Genomic DNA, 24139 nt, shown 5'->3' with positions numbered 1-24139 from the left:
GTGGGAGGGGGAGGCGCCGCCGCCACCTGGCGGCCACGGGCGGGCCGGCGACGCGCCGCGGGCAGGGGGGGAGCCGACTCGGCGCGCACGCGGGGCACGGGTCCGGCTGCGCAGCGCCAGGCGGAGGACTGGGGGCGCAGCGACCCCGGGGCCGCCCCCGCCGTCGGGCCAGCGCCGCTGCCCAGTCTCACCTCCGCAGTCCCGAGGGGCCCACCCGTTCTGTCCCTCGCACCGCTGCTCCTGGCGGCGCCCCGAGGCGAGACGGATCAATGCGTGCAATGAAGGAATGGCCGCTCAGGCTCCGGCCAGGGGAAGGCCCCCACGGGAGGCTCGCTTAGTAAGCCTTAGACCCCCAACAGCTCGGCGAGGTCAACTTTATCACACCCCCCCTTTACAGGGGAGAAGCCTCCCCACAAGTGCTCAGAGCACCCCCTCCTTTCCCGGCCTAGATCCCGGCCTAGACCCTGCGGTGCAGCCTGCAGCTCGGCGCCCAGACTCCCCCCACAGTGCTCCTGGGCTGGGAGCTCCAGTCCAGGGCCCTAGGGTCAGCCTGAGCCCCCTTTGGGCCCCCTCTAGTCTATTCCACCCCCAAACAGGCCAATGACAGCGCTTGTCCTTGCCCCATGGATGTTAGGCCTGGGCCTGGGCCCGGGTGTAGCAGCTTCCGTTTCATGGTGGTTTCTAGAGTTCCCACCACACGACATGTCACTATAGGTGCAGGACAGAGTAGGTGGGGGGAGGAGGGGCAGTGGCACCAGAGCCTGGGGGTGAAAATGGGGTCCAGGTCCCTTGGCCCGGGTTTGACTCCTGTCCATGCTGTGTGGCTACAGGCTAGCCACTTGCCCTCTCTGAGCCTCCGTGGTCACATCTGTAAGACAGAACAGCTGTGACCTCTCAAAGTGGTTGTGGGGACTCAGGATGTCATGCGAGTGTCTGGATGGAACAGCTGGGTATCCAATAAGCACTCAATAACCAGCCGTCTGGATTGCAGTCAGAGGTCTTCCTGTCCGTAAGCTGAGGTGGAAGTTCCCGTTCCTCCCTCAGGCCTCCAGGCCCCCGTGCCCAGGGTCACGGAACCTGGGGCTCTGCATCAGATCCCCCAGGAGCAGCGGGAGTCCAGCCGCCAGGGCAGGGCTGCCCTTCAGGCCGTCCTGCCCTCCAGGCCCCAGGGCCCTGGCCTCCAGGTGTTCTGGCGCCTGTCTGCTGTCCTCCGAGGGCAGCGCTGTGTCCAGGGCCGGCTCAGGAACACTCCGAGGCAGCGTCATCTTCTGGAGGGGCTCGGGTATGTCCAGGTCAGTCCCCTCACCTTTGTCCCATGACACGTTCACCACCAGGACCTCTTTCGGGGACTCTTCCTCCGGAAAGTCTGCCAGGCTGATCCACTGCCAGGCCTGGAAAAGGAGAACGGGGCCGAGGCCATGAGCAGGGCCCCAGTTCCCATCCACACAGGATGGGGTGGGCCAGGTCCTTGCTGGCTAAATTCTCTTAAGTCCTGAGACCAATTCGAGGATCAATTGGAAGGGTCCCCCATTTGTCTTTGGGAAATTGCCCCTCATCTTCTCATAGTTGATGTGAATGGGCAGGGCACTAGCCCCATCCCAGCTCTAGGATGGGAATGTGATCCTGGCCCCGCCAATCAGAGCACTCCAGCCCCCTGGTTCCAGGGACAGGCTTAGGGATGGGCATGTGACCCAAGCGGGGCCAATCAGTGATATCCTTGAGACTTTTGCTCCAGTTAATGGGGAAAATGGACACCCTGCTTCCACTGGGGGAAGGCTGAAACTGCCTGGAGAGAAGCCTGCAGGGAGGACAGCAGCACAGAGATGGATCCCTAGTCCCTGGATCCAGCCATGCGTGAAGCCCACCACCCCGGGATTTTTTTTTTTTTTTTAATCAGGTTCCCTTTTTGTTGAAGGCACTTTGAATTCTGTTTTCACTGCTAGGAAATGACCCATAGGAGTTCCTCTTGGGTCTGCTTGCCCATCTGTAAAATAGGACAGGTGTATGGAGTCCCTGCCTCAGTGGGCTGGGGGAGAATAAAATGAGCTAATGCATGGCCATTACCCAGCAAAGCCCTGGCCCAGAGTATGGACCCAATAAACAGAACCTGGAATTAGAAAAGGAGCCCTTACCTGCTTCCCCTGGCTGCCAGGGAACTCAACAGCAGTGCTGGCACCAGGTGTGGGCAGGGGTGGGCACAGGTGCCGTACGGCCCTGGGGAAGAGGGAGGCTGGTCAGAGGGGCAGTGCTTCTGTGTGTTCTTACTTTTCAATTGTTCTGACTTATATTTTCATCTCTATTAGGTTATAAAGGGAGCGAGGATACAAATTGGGGGAAGGGGGTGCAGAAATTTGACAGACCCGAGTTCAACTGCCAGCTCTGCCCCACCGCTGGATGCCCTGAGCCTGACCACCTGGGCACAGTTTTACCGTCTGTGAAGTGGGCATGAACATCTAATTGGCGTGAGCGGTTACTGCGATCGGTATCATGGGTCCCGTTGGTGAGCGGTGGGAGTTACCTGTTCAGGCCGAGGTACCCCAGGACACCCAGGAGGAGGATGCTCACGAAGCTCCCCAGAGACGCCAGGAGGACAGACAGATCAGCCAGCTCAGAAACCTGCACTTCTGTGGGGGAGAGAAGCTTGGGTTGGGGGAGGGGCACCTGCCTCTCGCTGGAGGGGGAGCTGGGGGCCAGGCCCTCCGTCAGCTCGCTGCTGACCCTGGGCCCCTCTGTGTCTCCATTTCCTCGTCTGTGAAGTGGGAGACCAGGGACCCCCCTGCCCAGTGGCTGTGGGACAAAGGCCTGGCACCAGGAGTGCTCGAGACACTGCAGCTCAGGCACCTGCGTGTTGGCCCTGGGCTTGTTCCTCTCCCACCCCGGCCAGGGCTGACCCATTAGTTCTCTTGGGATCAGACTTCACTGCAAGGACGACAGGCAGGGACGTTGACAGGGACAAGGGTCAGTTGGTCTTCAAATCTCTCACAGCTACACATCTCAAGACAACAGGGCCCGCATCCTCACCTTTGTGATGGGAGACACATTCGTTCATTCATTCACTCAAACAGCCCTCCTGCTCCTTCCCCCTCTGCAGGAGGGGGGCTGGGGGAGGCAGAGCGGGACAGACATCCCCACCCACTCCCAAGGCGTCAGGCTTGGGAGGCGAGTCAGTCAAAACTGGGGTGAGGGGTAGTGCCCAGAGGAAAGCACACAAGGCTTCCTGGAGGAGGAGGCTTCTGAGCCGAGTTTTGAAGGATGAATAGGAGTTTGACAAAGGGGAGAAGAAACAGTACAGGCACGGGGCCTGCATGGGCAAGGCCTCGGGAGTGTGAGAGAAGGTTCATGAAGGAAAGCTGCAGGAGACGAGGCTGGTGAAGGAGGTGGGAGCAGGTCGGGCTAGGACTTTCTCAATGGCTATGATGGGGAGCCACGAAGGAAGGAACAAGGGCAGGACGGGGCTGCTCGCAGATGCGCGTGGATGGGGCGGTGCATGCTGGGTAACTACCTTCCGCCCCACTCACCCATGCTGAAGTGCTGGGGTGCGCTCCAGGCCCCGCGCAGCGTCCCGGTGTCCGCCCGCACCTGCACGGTGTAGGCTGCACCAGCTCGCAGGCCGCCGACGGTGGCCTGGGTCTCCGTGGGCTTCACGGGCAGCTCTGCGGAGGGAGGCAGCGTGGGTCCCGGGACCCTCTTATTCCCCGCAGGCCGCGCTGGCCGCCCGGGGGTGGGGCGGAGCTCGGACATTTTGCTGAAGGCTCTTCCCTCAATGCAGCAGCTCTCCTCCGGCTTATTTGGGGGAATATTCTTCATCACCACATTCAGTGAATGCTGCTCGTTTTCTCAGTTCTGACCCCTCCTCCTCCCGTCCAGCCACTTCTGCCTTCTCTTCTCTGTGCTCACTCCAGGCGCCAGGCTCAGTGCCACCGCAGGGCCTTTGCACCACTGGTCCTCCCCCCCCACCCCCGCCTGGTTCACCCCTTCCTCAGATACCCGCAGGGTTTCCTCCCTTGCCTCCTCCCGTCTTCAGGGTTCAAGTCAGTGTGAACTGTGTCTGTGTTGCTCCCCGGGATCCTCAGCACACAGGAAGACCTCAGTGAGTGTGTGTGGAACTGGGTAACTTTAACAATAAAGCCCTCCATAAAAATCCTCTCAGATAAGAATACAGTTGTTGGCTGTCATCAAAAGGAAAAAATTCCTAGAACCCTAAACCCATACTCTTCGTCTCTATTCAAGAGGAATATTCCTTGAAAGAAATTTGGGGGAAACTGGTAAATTTGGCTGAATGGTCATTTGGTGCTTTACTCTTCAGCAATTTCACTTTTGGCAAATTGGTTTTTAGCAAATGGGCTGCTTGCAGCTCTGCCTCTGCGGACGAGGCAGCGACCCCGCTGGGCATCCACGCAGGCTCGTGCGGGCGCCGGGGTCTCCCCGCCTGGCTGGCGGCGGCAAGGCCGCTGACCGCAGCAGTGAAGCCCGGGTGTGGAATGGCAGCGGGCTCCAGCCCGGGCGAGACCCACCCAGTCCATTCTCGCCTCTTCCTCCAGGGGGCAGAAGGGGGCACAGTCTGAGCTCAGACCCAGGCTCGCCCAACCTTTGGGCAAGCGACTCTCTCTCCAGGCCTCAGTTTCCCCATCTTGGAATGGAGACCTAGTCCCCACTCCACGGGGGTCTAGTTGTTGGTTCGCCTGAGGGGCTGCCATCCATGCGCCCGGCACATCGGGAGCCCGGGCCGATGCCCACCAGGCCCTCGTTGGGAGTCTGGAAGGGACAGTCAAGACCCTTGAGTCCAACTCTCTTGTCTTATGGGTGGGAAACCCCAGGCCCCGAGAGGGGCAGCATGGCGGCCCGCAGGCCGGGAGCCCTCCCTCCCCAGGGGCCCGCGCGCGCCCCACCTACCGGAGAGCCGGGTGCCGTCCTCGCCGCGGCAGCGCACAACGTACTCCTTCAGGACGCCCGGGCAGCTGCTCAGCAGCGACGGCGTCCAGGCCACAGCCACCGAGTCCCGGCTGAGCTGCTTCACCGACACGTGCTGCGGGCTCCCGGCGCCCGAGGCTGCAACCACAGCGCGGCCTCGGTCACTTCCTGCTCGCCCAGCCCGCGCTGCCCGGGGCCCAGGGAGCTCGGCCGCTCCGCTCCGGCGCCCTCACTGCCCCTCTCGGAGCCTCAGTCTCTCATCTATAAAGTGGGGCAGTGCCGCCCGCGGCGTCTCAGGAGCCCGCTGAGCTCACGTGCGCATGTCCACTCTCTGACCAGGGCCTGATGCACAGTGGGTGCCTCTAAATGCTCTTTCCCTCCTCCTGACCCCCAAGGCAACTGCCCAGTCCTCTGGGGAGACCACCCTGCGGGTGTGGGCCGCTCACCATTGCCCCCAAAGTGGTAGGTGGACAAGACCGTGGACCACGAGGTGGGCTTCTCCGGGCGCACAGAGGCAAAGATGGTGATGCGGTAACACACCTTCTGCCCCATCGCCCCAGATGCTCGGCTCCAGCTGTGGGTTGCTGGAAGGATTATCAAGGTAATAAATTGACTGTGTTCCCACCTTTGCACTGGCTGTGCCATCTGCCAGGAACTCTTAGAGCACTCCTACTCATGCTTCAAAGCCCTTGCACCCATGTCCCCTCCTCCAGGATCCCTTCCCTATGCCTCCCTCCAACCCGTCCCCATCCCCTCCAGCCCAGCCCGCACTCCATGGGGCCAGGGACGTCTGTATCCAGTTCTGTCTTCCTGGGCTGGGAGCTCCTCGAGGGCCAAGATGACGTGAGGCTTACTGGGGCCCCAGCGGGGCTCAGCGTAGGGACTGGGGGAGTGCGAGGCTCCCTGGGCCATATGCCCCCCTTCCCTCCAGAGGCCTCATTAATTTGCCACCAGCATCTTCTAGCTGCCACCTTCTCGGGTGTGGGAGAGTGTTTAACACACACCCTGGAACGTGAGACTCATTACCTGCCGGGGCGCAACCTGCCCAGGGCTGAGCCCTGATGCCCCAGGATCCTGGCAGGAGGCTCTAGGCCCGTGTGGGTGGGAGGGCCCGAGTCTTGGCCTGTCTCCACTTCTGTGTGACCTCGAACAAGTGGCAAGCCCTCTCTGGGCCTCAGATACCCCAGGTGTGTGGTCCCTGCAGGTCTGAACCGACCAGGAGCTCTAACGGACGACAAAAAGGCAGAGGCGGGGCAAGCGACATGACAGTACCCATGCCAGCAGGGTCCCGGTCCTGGGGTCCAGTCAGGGTGCAGGTGGCGAGGCTCCTGTCCTGGCCCTGGGGCTGCCACTCGATGCAGTAGGTCGTGCCCTGGGCCCGCGCTGGCCAGTGCATGGTGGTCCCATTGGCTCCGGCGCTGATGCTCAGGGCCCCTGGTTCTGGGAGGAGACGGAGAGGCGCGTGAGGCCCCTGTCCTGCCCTCCCGCCAGGCTCTAACCGCACGTGGCGGGACTGTCAGCGTCTGGCCCTGTCTCCTGACATGTTGGGGGGCTGCCGGGTTGGGGGCCACCGCAGAGGGGACAGCAGAGGCTGTAGGAATGAGCTGAGTCCTCCTCAGCCTGGCTGCAGGTTCCCTGCCAGGACACCCACCATCAATGCTCCTCGCACAGCCACTACTGCTCCCGCCAGCCTGGTGGGCGGCTCCTGCTCCAGGAGGTACCCCCCCTCCCCACCCAGCAGCGGGTGCAGGCGGCCCCGGCCTGACCAGAGCTCAGAGACCTCAAGACACACCCACTCAGCCCCCTGGGCTCCTCTCGCCCACTCCCTACAGCGAGGGCGCCTGCAATAACCTCAGAGGGGTGGGTACTGCTTCCAGTTCTGGGGACAACCACTACCATTTATTGAGCACCGACTGTATGCGCCAGGCCAGTGCCAAGTGCTTGGCAGGCGCCACTTTGCTATGATCACCCCAATGATACAGAAACTGAGGCTGAGAGAGGGAGCGTCACTGCCCCAAGGTCACACAGCGAGGCCATGGCCCAGACCAGACCAGGGGCTGGCAGACTCGCTGCTCTGCCACCCTGGCAAGTGGCTTCACCTGTCTGAGCCTTGCTTGTCTCATCTCTGAAATGGGCATCATCGTAGCAGCCCTGCCCTCACAAGGATGCTGGGTGCTCAGCAGGGCTGGGACTAGGGTGAGGCGAGTGAGGCCCTCGTTAGGCATGAAGTTTAAGGAGGCTCCAAAGAACTCGGTCATCAAGATAAACACTGTTTCAAGGAAATATTTTAAAAAAATCAAAATGAATGCAAAAATACATGATGAGCACTATGTACAATCACCAAAAGGCGGAAACAGCCCAAGTGTCCGTCAACGGATAAAGAGATAAACACAATGTGGTCCCTCCACACAGTGGACTATTACTCAGTCACAGCAAGGACTGAAGCCCTGACACGCTACAACACGGATGGACCTCGGAGACCTCACGCTGAGAGAGAGAAGCCAGACACAGGACAAATAGTGTGTGAGTCCATGTATATGAAACGTCCAGAACAGGCAAATCCACAGAGACAGAAAGTGGATTAGTGGTTGTTGAGTGCTGGGGGAGTGGGGATGGGGAATGACTGCTCACGGAGAGGCGGTCTCCTTTTGGGGTGATGGAATGTTCTGGAACTAGACAGAGGTGATGGTTGCACAACATTGTGAATGCACTAAATGCCTTTGAATTGTACATTTTAAAATGGTTAATTTTACTATGTGAATTTCACTTCAATAAAATATATACATACGTATATATACATACATATATACATAAATATAAATCTTGATTTTTCCATTATATATAAAAAATGTATATATTTAATATATGAATATGTATATATAATGAACAAAATATCAAGGTTTGATGAGACTGACGCGCTGCCTACTGCGCTAAGAAGGCACTTCAAGGTTTTAAATGAAGACAGGATCAATCCTCTACTTGCAGGACACTACCTCGCTCGCCACACCCTGATCCCGGCCCTGGTCCCAATAAAACTTTATTTACAAAAACAGGCGCTTCTGGGCTGCAGTTTGCCGGTTAGAATTTGTTACAAGGTGGCGTTATAACGTTTGCGTCTCGGTCACCGCTCGGCCACACCCCTAACCTAGACGCGCCCTCGCTGCGGGTCCGGCTGCGGCCGGGGGAGGGGGGGACGCGCAGGCACCTGTGCGGGCGTCGGCGGGGATGTGCCACGTCTGGTTGGGGCCGGGGCCGAAGCGGTTCCGGGAGACGACAGCCAGGTCGTAGGCGGCGCCCGAGAGCACGAGGGTGTCGCGCAGGCGGAGGGTCCTCGCGGCCTCGGCCTTGCAGGGGCAGGACAGCATGCGCAGGCGCACGCGGTAGCTCACGTCCGCGCCGGCGCCCGGCCGGCCGCAGCCCTCCGGGAGCGCGAGCGGGGGCGGCTGCGGGAGCGAGGGGCGGCGCGTGGGGACCTGAGCGCGCCCGCGAGCACGCGCCGCCGCCCCGCCCGCCGGAAGTAGACGGCGACCATAGACCTCAGGCCGGCGAGGCTGCTGGGAAGCCAGCGTGCACAGCCAGGGCACCTTGGTGTGAAGAAGGAAGCGTTTGGCAAAACCCAGTGAGAGCCAGGGGAAAAAGGGTTTCATCTTCGCACCCAGTCACTCGAAGCCTGGAAACTTTTCCTAAGAAAAGGAATTCAGGGCCGGCCCCGTGGCTTAGCGGTTGGGTGCGCGCTCCGCTACTGGCGGCCCTGGTTCGGATCCCGGGCGCGCACCGACGCACCGCTTCTCCGGCCATGCTGAGCCCGCGTCCCACATACAGCAACTAGAAGGATGTGCAACTATGACATACAACTATCTACTGGGGCTTTGGGGGAAAAAACGGAGGAGGATTGGCAATAGATGTTAGCTCAGAGCCGGTCTTCCTCAGCCAAAAGAGGAGGATTAGCACGGATGTTAGCTCAGGGCTGATCTTCCTCACAAAAAAAAAAAGAAAAAAAGAAAAGGAATTCAAACGAGAGGAAGGCCAGGAAGCGGAGGAGTGTCCCTGGAGCCTGCTGTGCCAGCCCACTGGGGTCCTGGCTGAGCCAAGGACGGTGAAGCCAGTGGGGGAAATATGTGGTGGTTTTGCCCCTGACTCAGGCAAGAGGCTTTTCCCACTGTGCCTCAGTGTCCTTCTCTGTAAAATGGGGGTTAGACAGCACTGAATTGGTTGTTTGGGGACTTCAAAGAAATCATCTCCCATCTAGACCAACACTGTTGCCTCCTTCCTGGCCTCCCAGCTTCCACCTGATCTCCCCACCATCTGTTCCCCGAAAGCGGCCAGAGGGAGCCTATGAACGCCTGAGTCCAACCATATCCCTCCTCTGCTCACACACCCTCCATGGCTCCCCATTACCTTCAGAGTTACACACACAGTCCGCCCAGTCCTTACCACCTCCACATCTCCCTCAGTTTCCCATTTGCACATCCCCCCTCCAGCCTCTTGTCTCCTTCTGCCTGTACTCAGGCCACCCCACAGCCCTGTGACACCCCATTACCTGCCCCTCCAGGGTCACCTGCCTCCTCCCATCACGGCCAAGCCTCTTCACCGAGAACCTCACCTCAGGCTGGGGAGTGGTTTCTGCAATGAGACATCAAGACAGTGACGCTGGGGGTGGTGCCCGGCCTCACAAACTCCTGCAGTGCCGGACGGGGACCTGGCTGGGCCCTTCCCTTCTCTCCCAGGAGACACAGCATTACCCTGGGTTGTTACATAGTTTTCAAAATCTGAAAACTTGGAGATCCTCTCCTCAATGATGTGAATATACTTGATGCTATTGACCTGGACACTTAAAAATGGTTAAAATGGTACATATTATGTTGTGTGTTTTTTTGCCACAATTAAAAAAAAATCTAAAAACATCTCTTGGAGTTGTTTCCCGGCAAATATGCACTTGGGAAGGGAGCCAGTCGCCTGTCCCTCCCTCCCTTCCTGCAGGGCCACGTCTGCACTCTGGAGCTGCCCAGGCTCCAGCCCCTGGGTCATTTGGGAAATACGTCTGCATGACACGGCCACTTCCACCTGTCGACACCTGGTGCAGCTCTAAGAGAACAAAGCCAACCACGAAAGCTGGAAGGAGACAGAGAGACTGAGACATGTTTTCTCTTTAGATTACGGATTGGCCACATTTTACAAACTGAAACTCACGCACTGCCCTGCCACCTTTCACTAATTTTCCCTAATGTCTTCCATTGCCTTATTTCTAACACTCGCCACCTGATTTCTATACCCACTGCCATATTGCTAATGCTGGCCCCTGTTTCTGTGGCTCCAGTTGCTCTCACCAGGGGGAACACACACAGGGCTGCTCCAGCTGCTCCAGGGACTTCCCGGGGCCTCTGGCCCGAGGCGCCGCCGCCGAAGCTGGAACTCCTGGGCTGCATCTTTCTCCAGGGGGCAGAGGCACGATTCTGGGGAGAAACAGGTCAAACATGAGGCTGAGGGGCTGTCCCACACCCGGGGGTGCCCAGGGCTTGGCACTGGTCACTTAGCCACTATGTACTTATTGAGTGCCAACTGTATACATGCATTTATTGAGTGCTAGCTGTGTACGTGCACTTATTGAGAGCCAACTGTGTGCTGGGCCCTGGGGACACAGCAGGAACAGGCCAGGCCTTGTCCTCTTGGGGCCCTGAGGATCACCCACTTCTTCACCTGTCAAGGGTTCAAGTCCCAGCAAGGCCACCTCTTGGGATGTGACCTTGGCCAACGGCTTCTCACCCCCAAGCCTTTGTTTCCTCACCTGTGAAATGGGCATAATCCAATACCGAACTACAGGGCGGAGCCACAAACATACAAAGAATTTAGTACTGGGCCTGGCACACAGTAGGTGCTCAATTAATGCTAACTTGCTGCAGCTGTTGTTACTATTCTTATTCTCACCGAAGCCAGCATCATCCTGAAGTCCGCAGTCGCCCTAGGATGAGACCATATTTATATATTGTTTACATTTTGGTGTTGAAAAATCTTAGCTCTTTTGAAATTTTAAATAATGATTCTACCAAATGCAATGTGGGACCTCAGATGAGATCCAGGAACAGAAAGAGGACATTCTTGAAAAACTGGTGGCAGCCACATAACCTCTGGGGTTCAGTTCATAGCAGTGTCCCCACGTTCACCTCAGCCGTGACAATCGCACGGGGGCTGGTAAGGCGTGAACAGGAGGGAAGCTTCTACGGGAGTTCTCTGTACCTCTTTGTAACTTTCCTGAAAATCTAAGATTATTCCAAAATTAAATGCTTATTTAAAAATTATTTTTGGAAGCAAAATTATTATTTTATAATTTCCTAAAAAATTATTTTAGGGGGCAAAACCTGTCTGTTGTGTTCAGGTCAAGAGATCCGGGACCCAGCCTGCCCCAGGCTCCCGGGCGACCCTGAGAGGTCCTCCGACACCCCAAGCCTCAGTTTCCTCATCTGAGAAGGGGGCTGAGAGGGTCTGCTGCAGAGGGTGCTTCGGGGGCTGGAATAAAACGTAGATGCCCTTTCCGTCACGGGCCCCAGGCACCTGCCTCTTACTCATCTGCACCCGTTCACCTGATGGGGAAACCGGCTCAGGGAGGGCACGCTTGCAGGGAAGATGGGGCAGCTCCCTGCCCTCCCCAGTCTGGGGAGGAGGAGACTAGCCACAATTCAGAGGCTGGGGGCCTCCGGCTCCCTCGGACGGGGGCTTCCTGAGGACTAGGTCGGGCTGAGGTTTCTTGCAGGCCCCGGATTGCCCTGCCTGCGGGAACAGTAGGGGGACAGAGAGAGCTGAAGAATGAATGAAGGTCCAAAGAAGACACACAGATGGCCAGCAGGTCATGAAAAGGTGCTCAGCATCCCTCCTCATCAGGGGAATGCAACTCACAACCACGATGAGGCACCACCTCACACCTGTCGGGGTGGCTGTCATCAAAAAGACAAGAGAGAACAGGTGTTGGCGAGGACGTGGAGAAGAGGGACACGTGTGCACTGTTGGCGGGAATGGAAATTGGTGCAGCCCTATGGAGAGCAGTATGGAGGTTCCTCAAAAAATTAAAAATAGAACACCCATATGATCCAGCAATTCTACTTCTGGGTATTTATCTGAAGGAAATGAAAACACTAACTCCAAAAGACATCTGCAGCCCATGTTCACTGCAGCATTAGTCACAATACCCAAGACGCAGACACAGCCTCTGTCCACTGACATAAGTACGGGGAAAGAAATGTGAGAGAGAGATACAATGCGACATTCTTTGGCTATTAAAAAGAGGGGGATCTTGCCATCTGCAGCACCATGGATGGACCTGGAGGGCTGTGTGAAATAAGCCAGACAGAGAGATATACTGGATGATCTCACTTTTAGGTGGAATCTCAAAAACAAAACAAAATTGAACTCGTAGATACAGAGAATAGACTGTTGGTCGCCAGAGGCGGAGGGTGGGGGTGGGGGATGGGTGAAGGGGGTCAAAAGGTACAAACTTCCACTTATAAATAAGTCGTGGGAATGTGAGGTACAGCACGGTGACTACGGTTAATAACACTGTAGTGCATATTTGACAGTTGCTGAGAGAGTAGACCTTAAAAGTTCCCATCACAAGAAAAAAAAATCTGTAACTGTGTGGTGGCAGATGTTAACTAGACTTACTGTGGTGCGCATGTCACAATATGCACAAATATCACATCCCTATGTTGTCCACTTGAAACTAACATAATGTTATATGTCAGTTATACCTCAACAAACAGAAGGAAGGGCTGCAGGAAGAAAGGAAGGAGCGGGGGGAAGGACAGCGTCCTGGAAGAGGTGGCCCTTGAGCTGGACCCTGAAGGTGAGCCAGACTGGCATGTGCCCAGAGGGAGAGGGGGGCGCGCAGGTGGTGGTCACTGCGTGTGCAAAGGCAGGGAGGCTGGAAATCCAGGGCATGGCAGAGGAGGGCGGCCGTTCAGGAGGGGCAGAGGCATCACGAGGCAGGTAATGGGGTCTGGGGCCAGCTGAGGATGAGGCTGCCCTCCCGAGGGTAATGGGGAGCCGTGGTGGGCATGTGGGCCAGCGCGGTCACGTGGTCAGATCTGAGTGTCGGAGACCCCCAAGGTTGCACATGGGCGAGAGTGGAGGCCGGGTGGGGGTGGCAGATGCAGAGATGGGGAGGGGGCGCTGGGTGTGCAGACGCCCAGGGAGAGGCCTGTGCGCCCCTGGCCGGGTGCGGACTCACCAGCTTCCACGAGCTGCCAGGCGCCCGCCGCCGGAACTGCACCTGGGCCCCCTCCTGGCGGGCTGGGGTCTCCCACTCCATGCGCAGCCAGCCGGCTGCCCCAGACACCCTGATGTCTCCTGGCGGAGGGTCGTATTTAACTGGAAGCAGAGGTGGGGTTGGAGAGGGAAGCTGGCATGTGTATGAATTGTTAGTCCCGAAAATTCCAGAAAATCCACCCCGCCCCTGCCCAGCCCAGGGTAACCAACTGAGTACCCCAAATGTGAATCAGGGACACCCTTGCAGGTCCCATTTAAGCCCGGGATTCTATGGGTCAAAGAGTCAACATTTATACACAGGATCCTCTTAGCGAAGATATCTTTAAAATATTAATACCCACTGCTGGCGAGGTCGGGGTGAGACAGGCACTTTTGACAATTGCTGACGAGAGGGTAATTAATTGATTCTATTTTTCTGGAGGACTTTTAGGAAAATCTCACTAATTTTTCGACCCACTTCAAGGAGCCTGACCCAAGAAGAGACAGCTCTCTCTCTCTGCATCTTGGGCATTTCACGCCGCAGAGGGAAGGGAGGTTCTACCTCAGGGCCTTTGCGCTTGCTGTGCTCTCTGCCCGGGACACCGTCCCACCTTTCTCCCTGCTGGATCCTTCTCATCCTTCAGGGCTCGTGTTGAGCTGGGGGCCACCTTGGCCCCCCGCAGGATCTCACTCTGTGTAACCATCGCACCCCATCCATCACCCCACTGAGTCTGGGCTCCGTGAAGGCAGGGACAGGGCATGTGTCAGGCTGAGGTGAGTGAGGCAAGGCTATACAAATCCAGGGTGGGATCTTGTCTGTCTTTAAAATGTTGATCTTTTGTTTATCATGGAGTATTCTTTGCATTAATTTTGATTTTTCAAAATATTCCATTACAGTATTGTTTATATTGACTCCTGAGTTTCTAGCAGCCCCTTAAAATTTTATGCTCAAGTGAGTGCCTCGCTCACCTCACCCTAGTCCCAGCCCTGGGCTGCAACCTCCATTGGCCTCGCCACGTCCCCTGTGACTCAACATGGCACACAGTAGCCGCTCAACAACCATATGCTAGATGAATGTTTCGAGTCATGAAAAAATATATTAAAGACCCAACAGGATCCCTGCAGCATTATGGCCTCGGGAGAAACCAGAAGCAACCTATGTGTCCAGCAGTTGGGGATTTGTAAGGGGATCCTGAAAGACTGCCAAGTCACACAACAGTGTTTGGTGTGAAAACGGCTGGCATTACCAAGCCCCTTGCCAGGGCCCAGACTCCCCCCAGGTCTAGGCTTGAGGACCAGAGGCCTCTTGGGTGAGGAAGGGACAGCAGGGAGGAGGAGGAGGGCAGGGTGCTGACCTGAACTGTAAAGCTTCAGGGTAACCTCAGGCGACTTCTCCGTCCGGTTCGCGACCCGGGATTCCACCCAGAGTGTGACAGCGTAGAGCACAGATATGCCATCCTGCTCGGAGAACTGCAGCTTGGTGGCTGAGCCAGTGGCGAAGTAGCAGCAGCGCCCGGGCCTGAGGCTGCAGGCAGGATGGTGTTGGTGCTGAGTCTAGGGTCCCAGTGGACCCCAGAGTGTCTCAGTGGCCACAGCCGACAACACACATCACATCTCAGCATTCTTTTCTGCCCCTTTTATTCCCCCTCCCCAGCCTGGGAGTTCCTTGGGGATCAGCCTGGGACTGTGGGGTTTGGAGGAGCCCAGAATCTCCCAATATGGGGTGCCACAGAGGGAAGGAAGAAATGAATGGCTGGATGAACGGATGCACAGATGGATGAGTGATTGAGAGGGGGAGGGTGGAGGGAGGACTAGAGGGACCCTAATCGCTGCCTAATCTGGATGCCCACCCACACTGCCCTCTCCAACACAGAGCCCCAACCCTCCCTTCCCACACGAGAAACTGAGGCCCAGGAAGGAGCAAGGACGCTGCCAAGGTCCCACATCTGAGCACAGGCACAGGGTCAGGAGCAGGGTGACAAGGCGGCTGCGGGCCTGGGCCTGGGGTGGGGTCCTCACCAGCACCTCAGGAAGTGGCTGACCCCGGCCGCGGGGCCCTCATACTGCCAGGAGCATTCGTAACCGGCGCTGGATATCCGGTAGCAGTTCAGGGCTCTGGGGCCCGAAGCCGAGCCTGGAGGAGATCCCAGAGGTTTGAGAACAGACCAGTGTGTGGGAGTCTCCATGCTGAAACCCCCGCCCAGGATGAATCTTTGTGCCACCTATGTAATCCGGTGTCACCTCAGCCTAAATCTGCCGTGGCTCCCAGGCCCCTACTGTGCCCTCCCCACCCGTCTCCTGCCATCTCCCCTGCTCGCCCTGCTCCCGCCACACCAGCCTCCTCACCAGTCCTCAAACCTGGCTCACTCCAACCTCAGGACCTTTGCACGTGCTGTGCCCTCCGCCTGGAATGCACTTCCCCCAGATCTTGACATCCCAGTTTCTCCTTCAGCGTGACCTCCTCTACCACCAGCCAACCTGAAGCAGCCCCTCTGTCTCTGGCCCCCGCCCTGCTCTGGTTCCTCACAGTCACCATAGGCGGTATATGCACTTGTTTTCTCTTGTCTACCTGTTGGTCTACGCTGTGACCCCAGGAGGACAGCTGGGCTCACAGCTGACTCCTTCATGCCCAGAACTGCCTGCATATAGTAGGTGCTCAGCAATTACTTATCGAGCAGAGGAGTAGATGAGGCACCTGCTCAGGGCAGACCCTCAGTGGGGTGCACGACAGCATAAATGTTCTGGCAACACTTGCCTCGGGAGAGCTTCAGAATCTTTAACAGCTGCTTAGCCCTCATGCTGACCAATCTGAGCAGCCGTGGACACCAGCCCTGCGACCCCGCTAGGGAGGAGACAGGCACAGAGAGGTGGGGACTGCTCCAGGCCACCCCGGCTCGGTGAGGACAGGCTGCTCAGGCCGCCAGGCTGTCGGGTCGGGTCAGGGCTCTCAAGACCCCAGGTGGGGCTGAGGCTTTGTCTGGGCAGGAGGGAACTGAGGGAGGGGCTGCTAGGGATGAGCAGTCAGAGCCCAACACAACCCCCCCCCCCACCATGAGGAACGCCCCAGACCTGAGTCTGCATCCGGATACGGCGGGTCCTGGAAACAGCACCCACTGCTACTGCAGGCTCCAGCTGCAAAGACAACAAGGAGAGAGTGACATTCTGGGCCCTCCCTGCGTGGGGGAGAGACTCGGCCCGGGGGCTGGCCAAGTGACCACCCACCTGCCCACCCACTTTCTCATCTATCCATCCACCCATCCACCCATCCACTCACCCACCCATCCAACCATCCATCCACCCATTCATCCATCCATCCATCCACCCACCCACCTGCCTACCACCTCTCCATCCATCATCCGTCTAACTATCCATCCAACTATCCACTCATCTACCTACCCACCCACCATTCATTCACTACCCATCATTCCATCCATCCATCCATCCATCTATCACCCATCCACCCACCTACCATCCCATCCATTCATCCACCCTTATCTACCTCTCAGGCTACTCCTCCAAAGCAATCCGGGGTCCCCTGCCCCCTCTGTCACTGGTCTCCAGCCCTGCCTGATCCAGTGAAGCCTTACAGTGTGGCCAGCCTGTTCTGAGCCCTCTTCCTGCATTCAGGGCATCGAGCTACCTGAAGAGTCAGCACCCTGCTCATCCCCAGTTTACAGAGAGGGAAACTGAAGCACAGAGAGACAAAGAAGCTGCCTGAGGTCACACAGCAGCAACAGCAAACCTGAGATTAGAGTCAAACCCAGCCATCCCAGGGGGCTGAGCCCCTTCCCATCTGATTCCACAGATGGAGAGAGAGCATATAGATATATATTATATATACTATATACATAATATACTGTTTTATATATATATCGATTATATATATACTTGCTCTTTATCCCTTCCTTAGCTATTTCTCATTGAACTCTGGGAGCTGGGAAGGAGTCAAAGATCCAGCGCATTCCACAGAAGACAAATCAAGACCGGAGAGGAGATGCCCAAGTCTGACCCCAGAAGCCTTCATCAGAGATCTTCCATTTGACAGAGGGAAAGACTGAGGCACAGAGATGCAGACCCAGCGCCGGGACGGGGGTCCACGGCCCTCCACACACACATCCCCAGCAAGAAGAGCCGAGCACTAGGGTGGGGGACTCACCGCCCTGCCCGGGGAGCAGAAGGAGGAGGAGGGGGACCAGCCTGGCCACTGGCCGGCCCATTGGGTCCACTCGAGGGCCGGCGGCCACGGATGAGCTTCTGCGCCGCCACTGAGGCCCCAGCCGCCCTGTCCTCACCCCGGAACACGTTAAAGCTGAGCAAGAAAGAAGACTAAAAAGATCAAAAAAAGAAAAAAGTTAGGTGTCATGGCCCCTCCCAGCCCAAGTCAAAGTGAAAGAGAAACCCAGGAAGTCAGCTCAGTGGTGGCCTCATCCTGGCCGCAAACTCACCCACGGGGCAAGTCGGACCTGGGCCCCAGGTCTGGAGGTCTGCTCTGCTGGCCTCAGACCCCAGCTGGCCACCGGGTGCCAGCCCCATGGGTGGCCTGTGGCTCTGTGCCCTGGGCCGGACCTCGGCCCCGTCTGGCCGACTTCTGAGCCTCAGGAGCTGAGTGGTCGCCCGTGACCTTGGACGGCTGTGTTCTCTCTCCCGACACGTCGTTCTGCGGCGCTCTTGTACGCTGGGCCCTCAAAGTGCCTGCCTCCCCGGTTCCCACACTCCAGCCTCAGGACACCCTGGGTCTCGGCTCATGAAGTCTCCTCACCTCCTGTGGACTCAGCCGAGTCTCCTCCCTGTGTCTGCTTCGCGGCCCCGGGGACTCTCATTTCTGACCCTGTCTCCCCGCCGTCAACAAAGGCCCCAGGTGTCCATGGAGGGGAGCTGACTCACACTACAAAGTGGACGCACCTCAAAACCTCACGCTGAGCGAGAGAAGCCAGACACAGGAGCCCACGTGTTGTGTGAATCAATGTATGTGAAATGGCCACAAGAGGCAAATCCACGGAGACGGAAAGGAGATTAGTGGTCCCCAGGGGCTGAGGGAGGGGGGTGAGGAGTGACCACTCATGGGGACAGGGTCTCCTTTTGGGGTGATGGGAATGTTCTGGAACTATTTAGAGGTGGTGGTTGCACAACATTATGAATGTGCTAGATGCCACTGAATTGTACATTAAAATGGTTGATTTTATGTTATGTGATGTTTACCTAAAAAAAATGTTCACGGAGCCCAGGGGAACTGAGGAGCAGGATGAAGGTCAGGGGAGAGCATCTGGGTAAACTGAGGCCCAGGGGCGCAGGGAGGAGGCCCCTCCTCCGAGGACCCTGGTTCCGAGGGGCAGCTGGCTGGTCAGTGTCAGGCGCACAGCAGGCCATGAGGTCAGAGCCACGGGAACAAAGAGGCAGTGTCCCAGGCCTGGCACAGTGGAGACAGGGTCCCCGTGACCCCACACAGAGCAGCCTTCACCGGCGCCAAGGCCCAGGCCAGGGGGTGGAGTGAGTTTCGGGACTGATGGGTGAGGCCTGGGGGAGGGGCAGAGACAGAGATTGAGTGAAACATAAAGAAGGACGGAAGAGCTAGTTGGGCAAACTCATGGCCCCACTCCACAATCTTGAGACCCCCTACCCCAGGAGACACCATCATGTGCCCCATTTCACAGACGGAGAAACTGAGCCCAGAGGCGCCCAGACCACTCAAGGCCCCGGCTGAAGGCGAAGAAGTAGATTCAAACCCTGAGACAGAGCCCCCAGCAGGGCTGAGCTCTGCACTCTGAGGAGTGGGGCCCGTGCCCCAGGGCTGCCTCCAACCTCCAATCCCCACCAAGGTTGGCCCTCCCGGCCTCGGCTACCCCATCCGCAAAATGGGCTGTGGCGAGGATAAAGGAGGGCTCCTAGGATTAGCTCTTGTTTCTGGGACCCCCAGTGGCTTCTGCTCTTGTCACACCTCTTTCCCATCCCGCCAGCACCAGAGCAGCCGCTGGAGAAACATCGAGGGAGGGAGGGAGGTGAGGTGACACAGATGCCCCCAGCACCTCAGGGTCGGGGCTGGGTGTAGGGAGGGGCAGATGCAGGGGCTGTTCTGAGGGGGAGCAGGGGGCTGGCCAGAGAAGGGGGCTCTCTAGCCGGGTTTATAGATTTCAAGGGTGTTCCTGGCAGAGGGCACGGTGGAGGCAAAAGTTCGCCGGACACGCTTTAGGGACACCGAGAGAAGCGCGGCGAGTCTGGGGCTCCGTGGGAGAGAGGACCGTGCTGAGGCAGCCGGGGCCTCGAGTGCTGGGCTGTAGGGGCAGCCAGGGTGGTGGTAGGAGCAGGACCCCAGCCACACGCGAGGTGGCGTTGCTACCCTTATTGAGGTCACGGTCTAAGGCTCACACCAAGGTTCACCACAGCCCACCTTCCCCGTGCTGAGTCCTCGAACACCCACCTTTCTTGGCCTGCCTGCTGCCTACTCCACGAAGCCCTAGGGGCCCTTATTGGCCCCTCCCAGCTGCCCCAGAAGCACAGCTGGGAGATGCCCCCGGGGCTGCCCCAGTTTCAGCCGCCCCAAAACCTGGAGGGAGGGGGAAGCAGGAAGGATTGGGAACCACAAGGGGAACCACATAACTTCCTCACCCCCTTGGCTTCTGCCTTTTTGGGGTCAGGGGGGAGAGTGACCTTCAGCCCAAGGAGGGCTGAACTTCCCTCCATGTGGTCAAGAGACCCGATGCCCCTGAGGGGCATCTAAGGAGGATATTGAAGGATGAACAGGAGTTTGCAAGGGGGCCAGCCGGGGGCGTAGTAGTTAAGTTCGTATGTTCTGCTTCGGCAGCCCGGGGTTCGCAGGTTTGGATCCTGGGTGAGGACCTACACACTGCTCATCAAGCCATGCTGTGGTAGCATCCCACATACAAAGTAGAGGAAGATGGGCACAGATGTCAGCTCAGTGACAATCTTCCTCAGCAAAAAGAGGAAGATTGGCAACAGATGTTAGCTCAGGGCCCATCGTCCTCACCAAAAAAAAAAAAGAATGAAAAAGAAACAATGCAAATCTATTGGTGCATTTAATGAACACATTATAGGCATCATTCACCAATAAGAACATTTTTTATTCACTCAACCAGGACTTTCTGATACCTCAGAGGGTCATCTGAGGCTGTTTTAAAGGATATGTGGGTTACCAAGAAAAAAACTCATTCCTTCATTCAACCATCACACTCCCTGATGCCCCTCACTGAGACATTGGAGGAGGGTTTTGATGAATGTATAGGAGTTCACAAGAAAAAAACTATTTGTTCATTCAATAAATGTTCTCTGATGCCTCTCAAAGAGAATTTGAAGTGGATTTTGAAGGACAGGTGTTCACCATGGAAAAATTGCATTCATTCAGTCTGTCAGTCAGTTAGTCAATAATTGCTCCCTGTTGCCCATTGAGGAGGACATTTGGGAAGGAGTTCTGTGCAGGAGTTCCCCAAATGGAGCACAGACATTTAGACCTCTCTGTGGCTCCCCTGCAGCAGCTCCCCGTTTGCCCAGCCCAACCCCCTCTGGTACAGGGAACTGCTCTTTCCCCAGGATTCCAGACAAAGTCCCAGGGAAGACACTGATTAGTTGAGCTTGAGTCCACCTTGAACCAATCACAGTGGCTGAGGTGGAGGAAAGAGTCTAGGTCACACGTCCATCCCAGCCTGAACTACAGGAGAACTTTTAGGCAGAACTAGCCAGAGACAGAACAGTTGGCCATTATAGGGCATGAGCTTCCCATCACCTGGGGTATGCAAGCTACAACCTGAAGTCCATTTCATGTAGGCTTGCCAGACAAAACACAGGATGTCCAGTTAAATTAGAATCCCAGATAAACAACATATAACTTTTTAGCACAATTATGTCCCAAGTATTATGTGGGACATATTCTAAAAAAATTATTCATTGTTCATCTGAAATTAAATTTAACTGGATGGCTGTCTTAGTTTGGTAGGGCTGTCTTAATTAAGTAGGGTAGACTGAGTGGCTTCAACAACAGAAATCTCTTCCTTACAGTTCTGGAAGCCAGAAGTCCAAGATCAAGGTGTCAGCAGGTTTGGTTTCTTCTGGGGTCTCTCTCCTTGGCTCGTGGCTGGCATCTTCCCTCTGTCTTCACCGGGTCTTCTCTTGTGCATGTCTGTGTCCTAATCACCTCTTCCTAGAAAGACACCAGTCCGACTGGATTAGGATCCACCCATATGGTCTCATTTTACTTTACTTCTTTAAGGCCCTATCTCCAAATACAGTCCCATTCTGAGGTACTGGGGGTGAGGATTTCCACATATGAATTTTGGGAGAACACAATTCAGCCCATAACAGCGGCTGCTTTGAAAAACAGTCTGATCGTTTTTGAAAAAGTTAAAACACAAAGTTACCATAAGACCAAGGAATTCCACTCCTAGGTATGTACCCAAGAGAAGTGAAAGCGTGTGTCCGTGCAAAAACTTACACACGAATGTTCACAGCAGCACTACTCACAATAGCCAAAAAGCGGAAAACTCAAATGTCCATCTACAGATGAATGAGTAAACAAAACGTGGTCTATCCATGCAATGGCATATTAGTCAGCCGTAAAAAGGAAGCTCTGACACACGCTACCATGAGAACGAACCTTGAAAACCTCATGCTGAGTGAAAGAAGCCAGACACAAAGGGCCACATGCTGTATGATTCCATCTATGTGAAACGTCCGGAACAGGCAGATCCACAGAGACAGAAAGCAGACTGGAGGTTGCCAGGGGCCCAGGGAGGGAGAATGAAAAGTGACTGCTCATCGGTACAGGGTTTCTTTTGGAGGTGATGAAAATGTCCTGGAGCCAGCCTGATGGCCTAGTGGTTCAAGTTCGGCGTGCTCCGCTTCGGTGGCCCAGGTCCCGTTCCCTGTCTCGGAACCACACCACTCGTCTGTCAGTAGCCACGCTGTGGCAGCGGCTCACATAGAAGAACTAGAAGGACTTACAACTAAAAAACATAGAACTATGGACTGGGGCTTTGGGGAGAAAAAAAAAGAGAGGAAGATTGGCAACAGATGTTAGCTCAGGGTGACTCTTTCCCAGCAAAAAAAAAAAAAAAAAAGTGTTCTGGAACTAGATAGCGGTGATGATTGCACAACTCTGTGAATATGCTTAAAACCCACTGAACTGTACACTTTAAAAAGGTGAATTTTATGGTATGTGAATTATATGTCAATTTAAAAACGTGTATGAGGAAAACAAGCTTTGCTGGGGAGTTCTGTATTTTTATGGGCTCAGTCTGGCCACTGTCACCTGATGGGATCCTACAGCACCTCACAGGCAACCAGCCAGCGACCCTCCCGAGGGGCCCCTCCAGCCTAATGACATACTCTAATGCCCAGGTCGAACAGTGGAGTAGCAGAGGGACCCTGCAGCTGCAGAGACAGTGGGAGGCCCAGGGAAAGAGAGAACATGGGTGCCATCTTGGGACTTTGGGCTTTTCCCAGCCTCAGTTTCCCTTCTGCAAAGTGGGGCTGAACAATTATCATCAGATCGCTGTGAAAGGTGGTCCTGACGAGGCACTTAGCCAGGCGCCCAGTTGGCACTCAGCAAAGGCAGCCATCCTCAAAACGGAAACTGGCAACTACAGTGGCCACCTATTCTTGTAAATAAAGCTTTATTGGGACTAGGGCCAGGATTAGGGTGAGGCAGGGTCGTGCAACAGCAGAGTCTGAGCTTGTCTTTATTTAAAATTTTGATGTCTAGTTCATCATGCATTTTTGCATTATTTTTGATTTTTTAAACTATTGTATTAAAATATTGTATATCTTGATCACTGATTTTTTTGTGGGCCCTCTTAAATTTTGCTCTGAAGTGAGTGCCCTGTTGTGTGCCCTGGGCACGTTGATTAACTTCTCTGAGCCTCAGTTTCCTCATCTGCAAAATGGGGATAATACTCCCTTCCTTCTAGGAGGATTCCTTGAAAATTGTTTACTTCTAGGCTGGAGGGCGGGGCCTGGAAGGGCGGGGCTGGCTCCCCCGATGGGGGCGGGCTCTTCCCAGCCGGCTCCCCATGAGGGGCGGGGTCAGGCCGTGTCAGCTGACCGGATTAGCCAATGGCATGGGGGGCGGAGCCTGGCAGGCTGGGGCGGGGCCTGGGGCGGGCCGGCGGCGCGGACCAACGGGCCATGGACGAGCCGAGCCTCCTGCGGCGCCGCGGGCTTCAGGTGAGGCCCCTGCGGGGGCGTGCGAAGGGCATGGCCGGCTGGGCCCGGCCCGGGTGCCGGGGCCGGGGCTTCGGCGGGCGGGGGGAAACTGAGGCCGGGGGCGGGGCGCGCCCTGGCCGCTCCCTCTGTCCACCCGCTTCTCAAAGTGCTTTTTGCCTGGTGGGAACGGCGTATGCCCTATTCGACACACGGGGAAACTGAGGCTTCAAGCGCTAGCACGGGAGGAAGGGGCTGCGGGTTTCGCCGTTCCCCACCGGCTGCTCTAATAATAATATGAGCAACGGCAACCTTTGAGCGCTCACCATATGTTCCTCGTTGTGTTAATCCTATTACTAGTGGTAGATTGATATTATTGTGTTAATACCTGCCGCATGCCTTCGCTGAGCCACGCGCCCCTGCATCAGTCCCCCCCGAAGGCGAGCGGGGGAGGTCGGGGCTGTCCAGGCGTCCATTTGTCAGATAAGGAAACTGAGGCTCCAGGCTGGGAAAGTCACAAACCCGAGATCGCCCCACAGGGATTCGATCTGGCGCCCTTAACCAGCTCTCTGGCGCACAAGCCAGTGCCAACGGGCTGTGTGGCCTGGGCGCGGGGGGCAACGGGAGGCACACTTGCTTCTCTGGACCTCAGTTTCCCCATGTGCCATGACCTGGGTTTGTGTTCGGGAGGCTGCGTCACCAGGAGGTGAGAACATGGGTGTCAGGGCTAGCAGAGGACGACGTTCGAACCCACGCGGAGGCCCTGTCACCTCCTTTGACCTCTCTGGGCCTCAGTTTCCCCATCTGTAAAATGGGAATTCAGAAGATCTAGCGTTCCCTCTGGGGC

The 24139-nt window shown here is 56.5% G+C and overlaps 2 protein-coding genes across 7 annotated transcripts in view; one reads left to right on the top strand and one right to left on the bottom strand.

Annotated features, from left to right (window-relative positions):
* Nucleotides 1-217: 217 nt before the first annotated feature.
* Nucleotides 218-17439, bottom strand: IL12RB1 (interleukin 12 receptor subunit beta 1). Its single transcript, XM_087443567.1, has 16 exons — nt 17303-17439; nt 16216-16278; nt 15166-15280; nt 14502-14671; nt 13130-13269; nt 10837-10870; nt 10239-10364; nt 9452-9534; nt 8117-8354; nt 6184-6351; nt 5358-5495; nt 4894-5049; nt 3519-3653; nt 2519-2624; nt 2133-2214; nt 218-1391 (listed from the first exon to the last, which is right to left on the bottom strand). The coding sequence occupies exons 1-16, from the start codon at nt 17361-17363 to the stop codon at nt 1041-1043; spliced, it is 2166 nt and encodes a 721-aa protein (XP_087299693.1). The 5' UTR covers nt 17364-17439; the 3' UTR covers nt 218-1040.
* A 5787-nt stretch (nt 17440-23226) lies between these two features.
* Nucleotides 23227-24139, top strand: part of MAST3 (microtubule associated serine/threonine kinase 3) — a 35635-nt gene continuing 34722 nt past the window's right edge. For 5 of the 6 annotated variants that reach the window (XM_087443542.1, XM_014781731.2, XM_087443538.1 and 2 more), the window contains exon 1: nt 23228-23316. In XM_087443542.1, the coding sequence (XP_087299668.1) occupies nt 23278-23316 (39 nt within the window). In that variant the 5' untranslated portion in view covers nt 23228-23277. Of the gene's footprint in view, nt 23317-24139 lie in introns of all 6 variants that reach the window. The other variant, XM_087443543.1, reaches the window with a different exon arrangement.

The sequence above is a fragment of the Ceratotherium simum genome, chromosome 18, assembly GCF_057802395.1.
Source record: "Ceratotherium simum simum isolate JZ-2026a chromosome 18, ASM5780239v1, whole genome shotgun sequence".
Taxonomy (NCBI): Eukaryota; Metazoa; Chordata; class Mammalia; order Perissodactyla; family Rhinocerotidae; genus Ceratotherium; species Ceratotherium simum.
The sequence above is the reverse complement of the archived record's forward strand: the minus strand, read 5'-3'. Positions and strand labels throughout refer to the sequence as shown.

Excerpts from the sequence above, each read along its gene's own strand:
- IL12RB1 (XM_087443567.1), bottom strand. The coding sequence starts at position 17,363 with ATGGGCCGGCCAGTGGCCAGGCTGGTCCCCCTCCTCCTCCTTCTGCTC. Across the intron at positions 14,672-15,165 it reads AGCCACTTCCTGAGGTGCTG|CCTCAGGCCCGGGCGCTGCT; the intron begins GTGAGGACCCCA and ends TCCTGCCTGCAG. Across the intron at positions 6,352-8,116 it reads CCCCGCCGACGCCCGCACAG|AACCAGGGGCCCTGAGCATC; the intron begins GTGCCTGCGCGT and ends GTCTCCTCCCAG.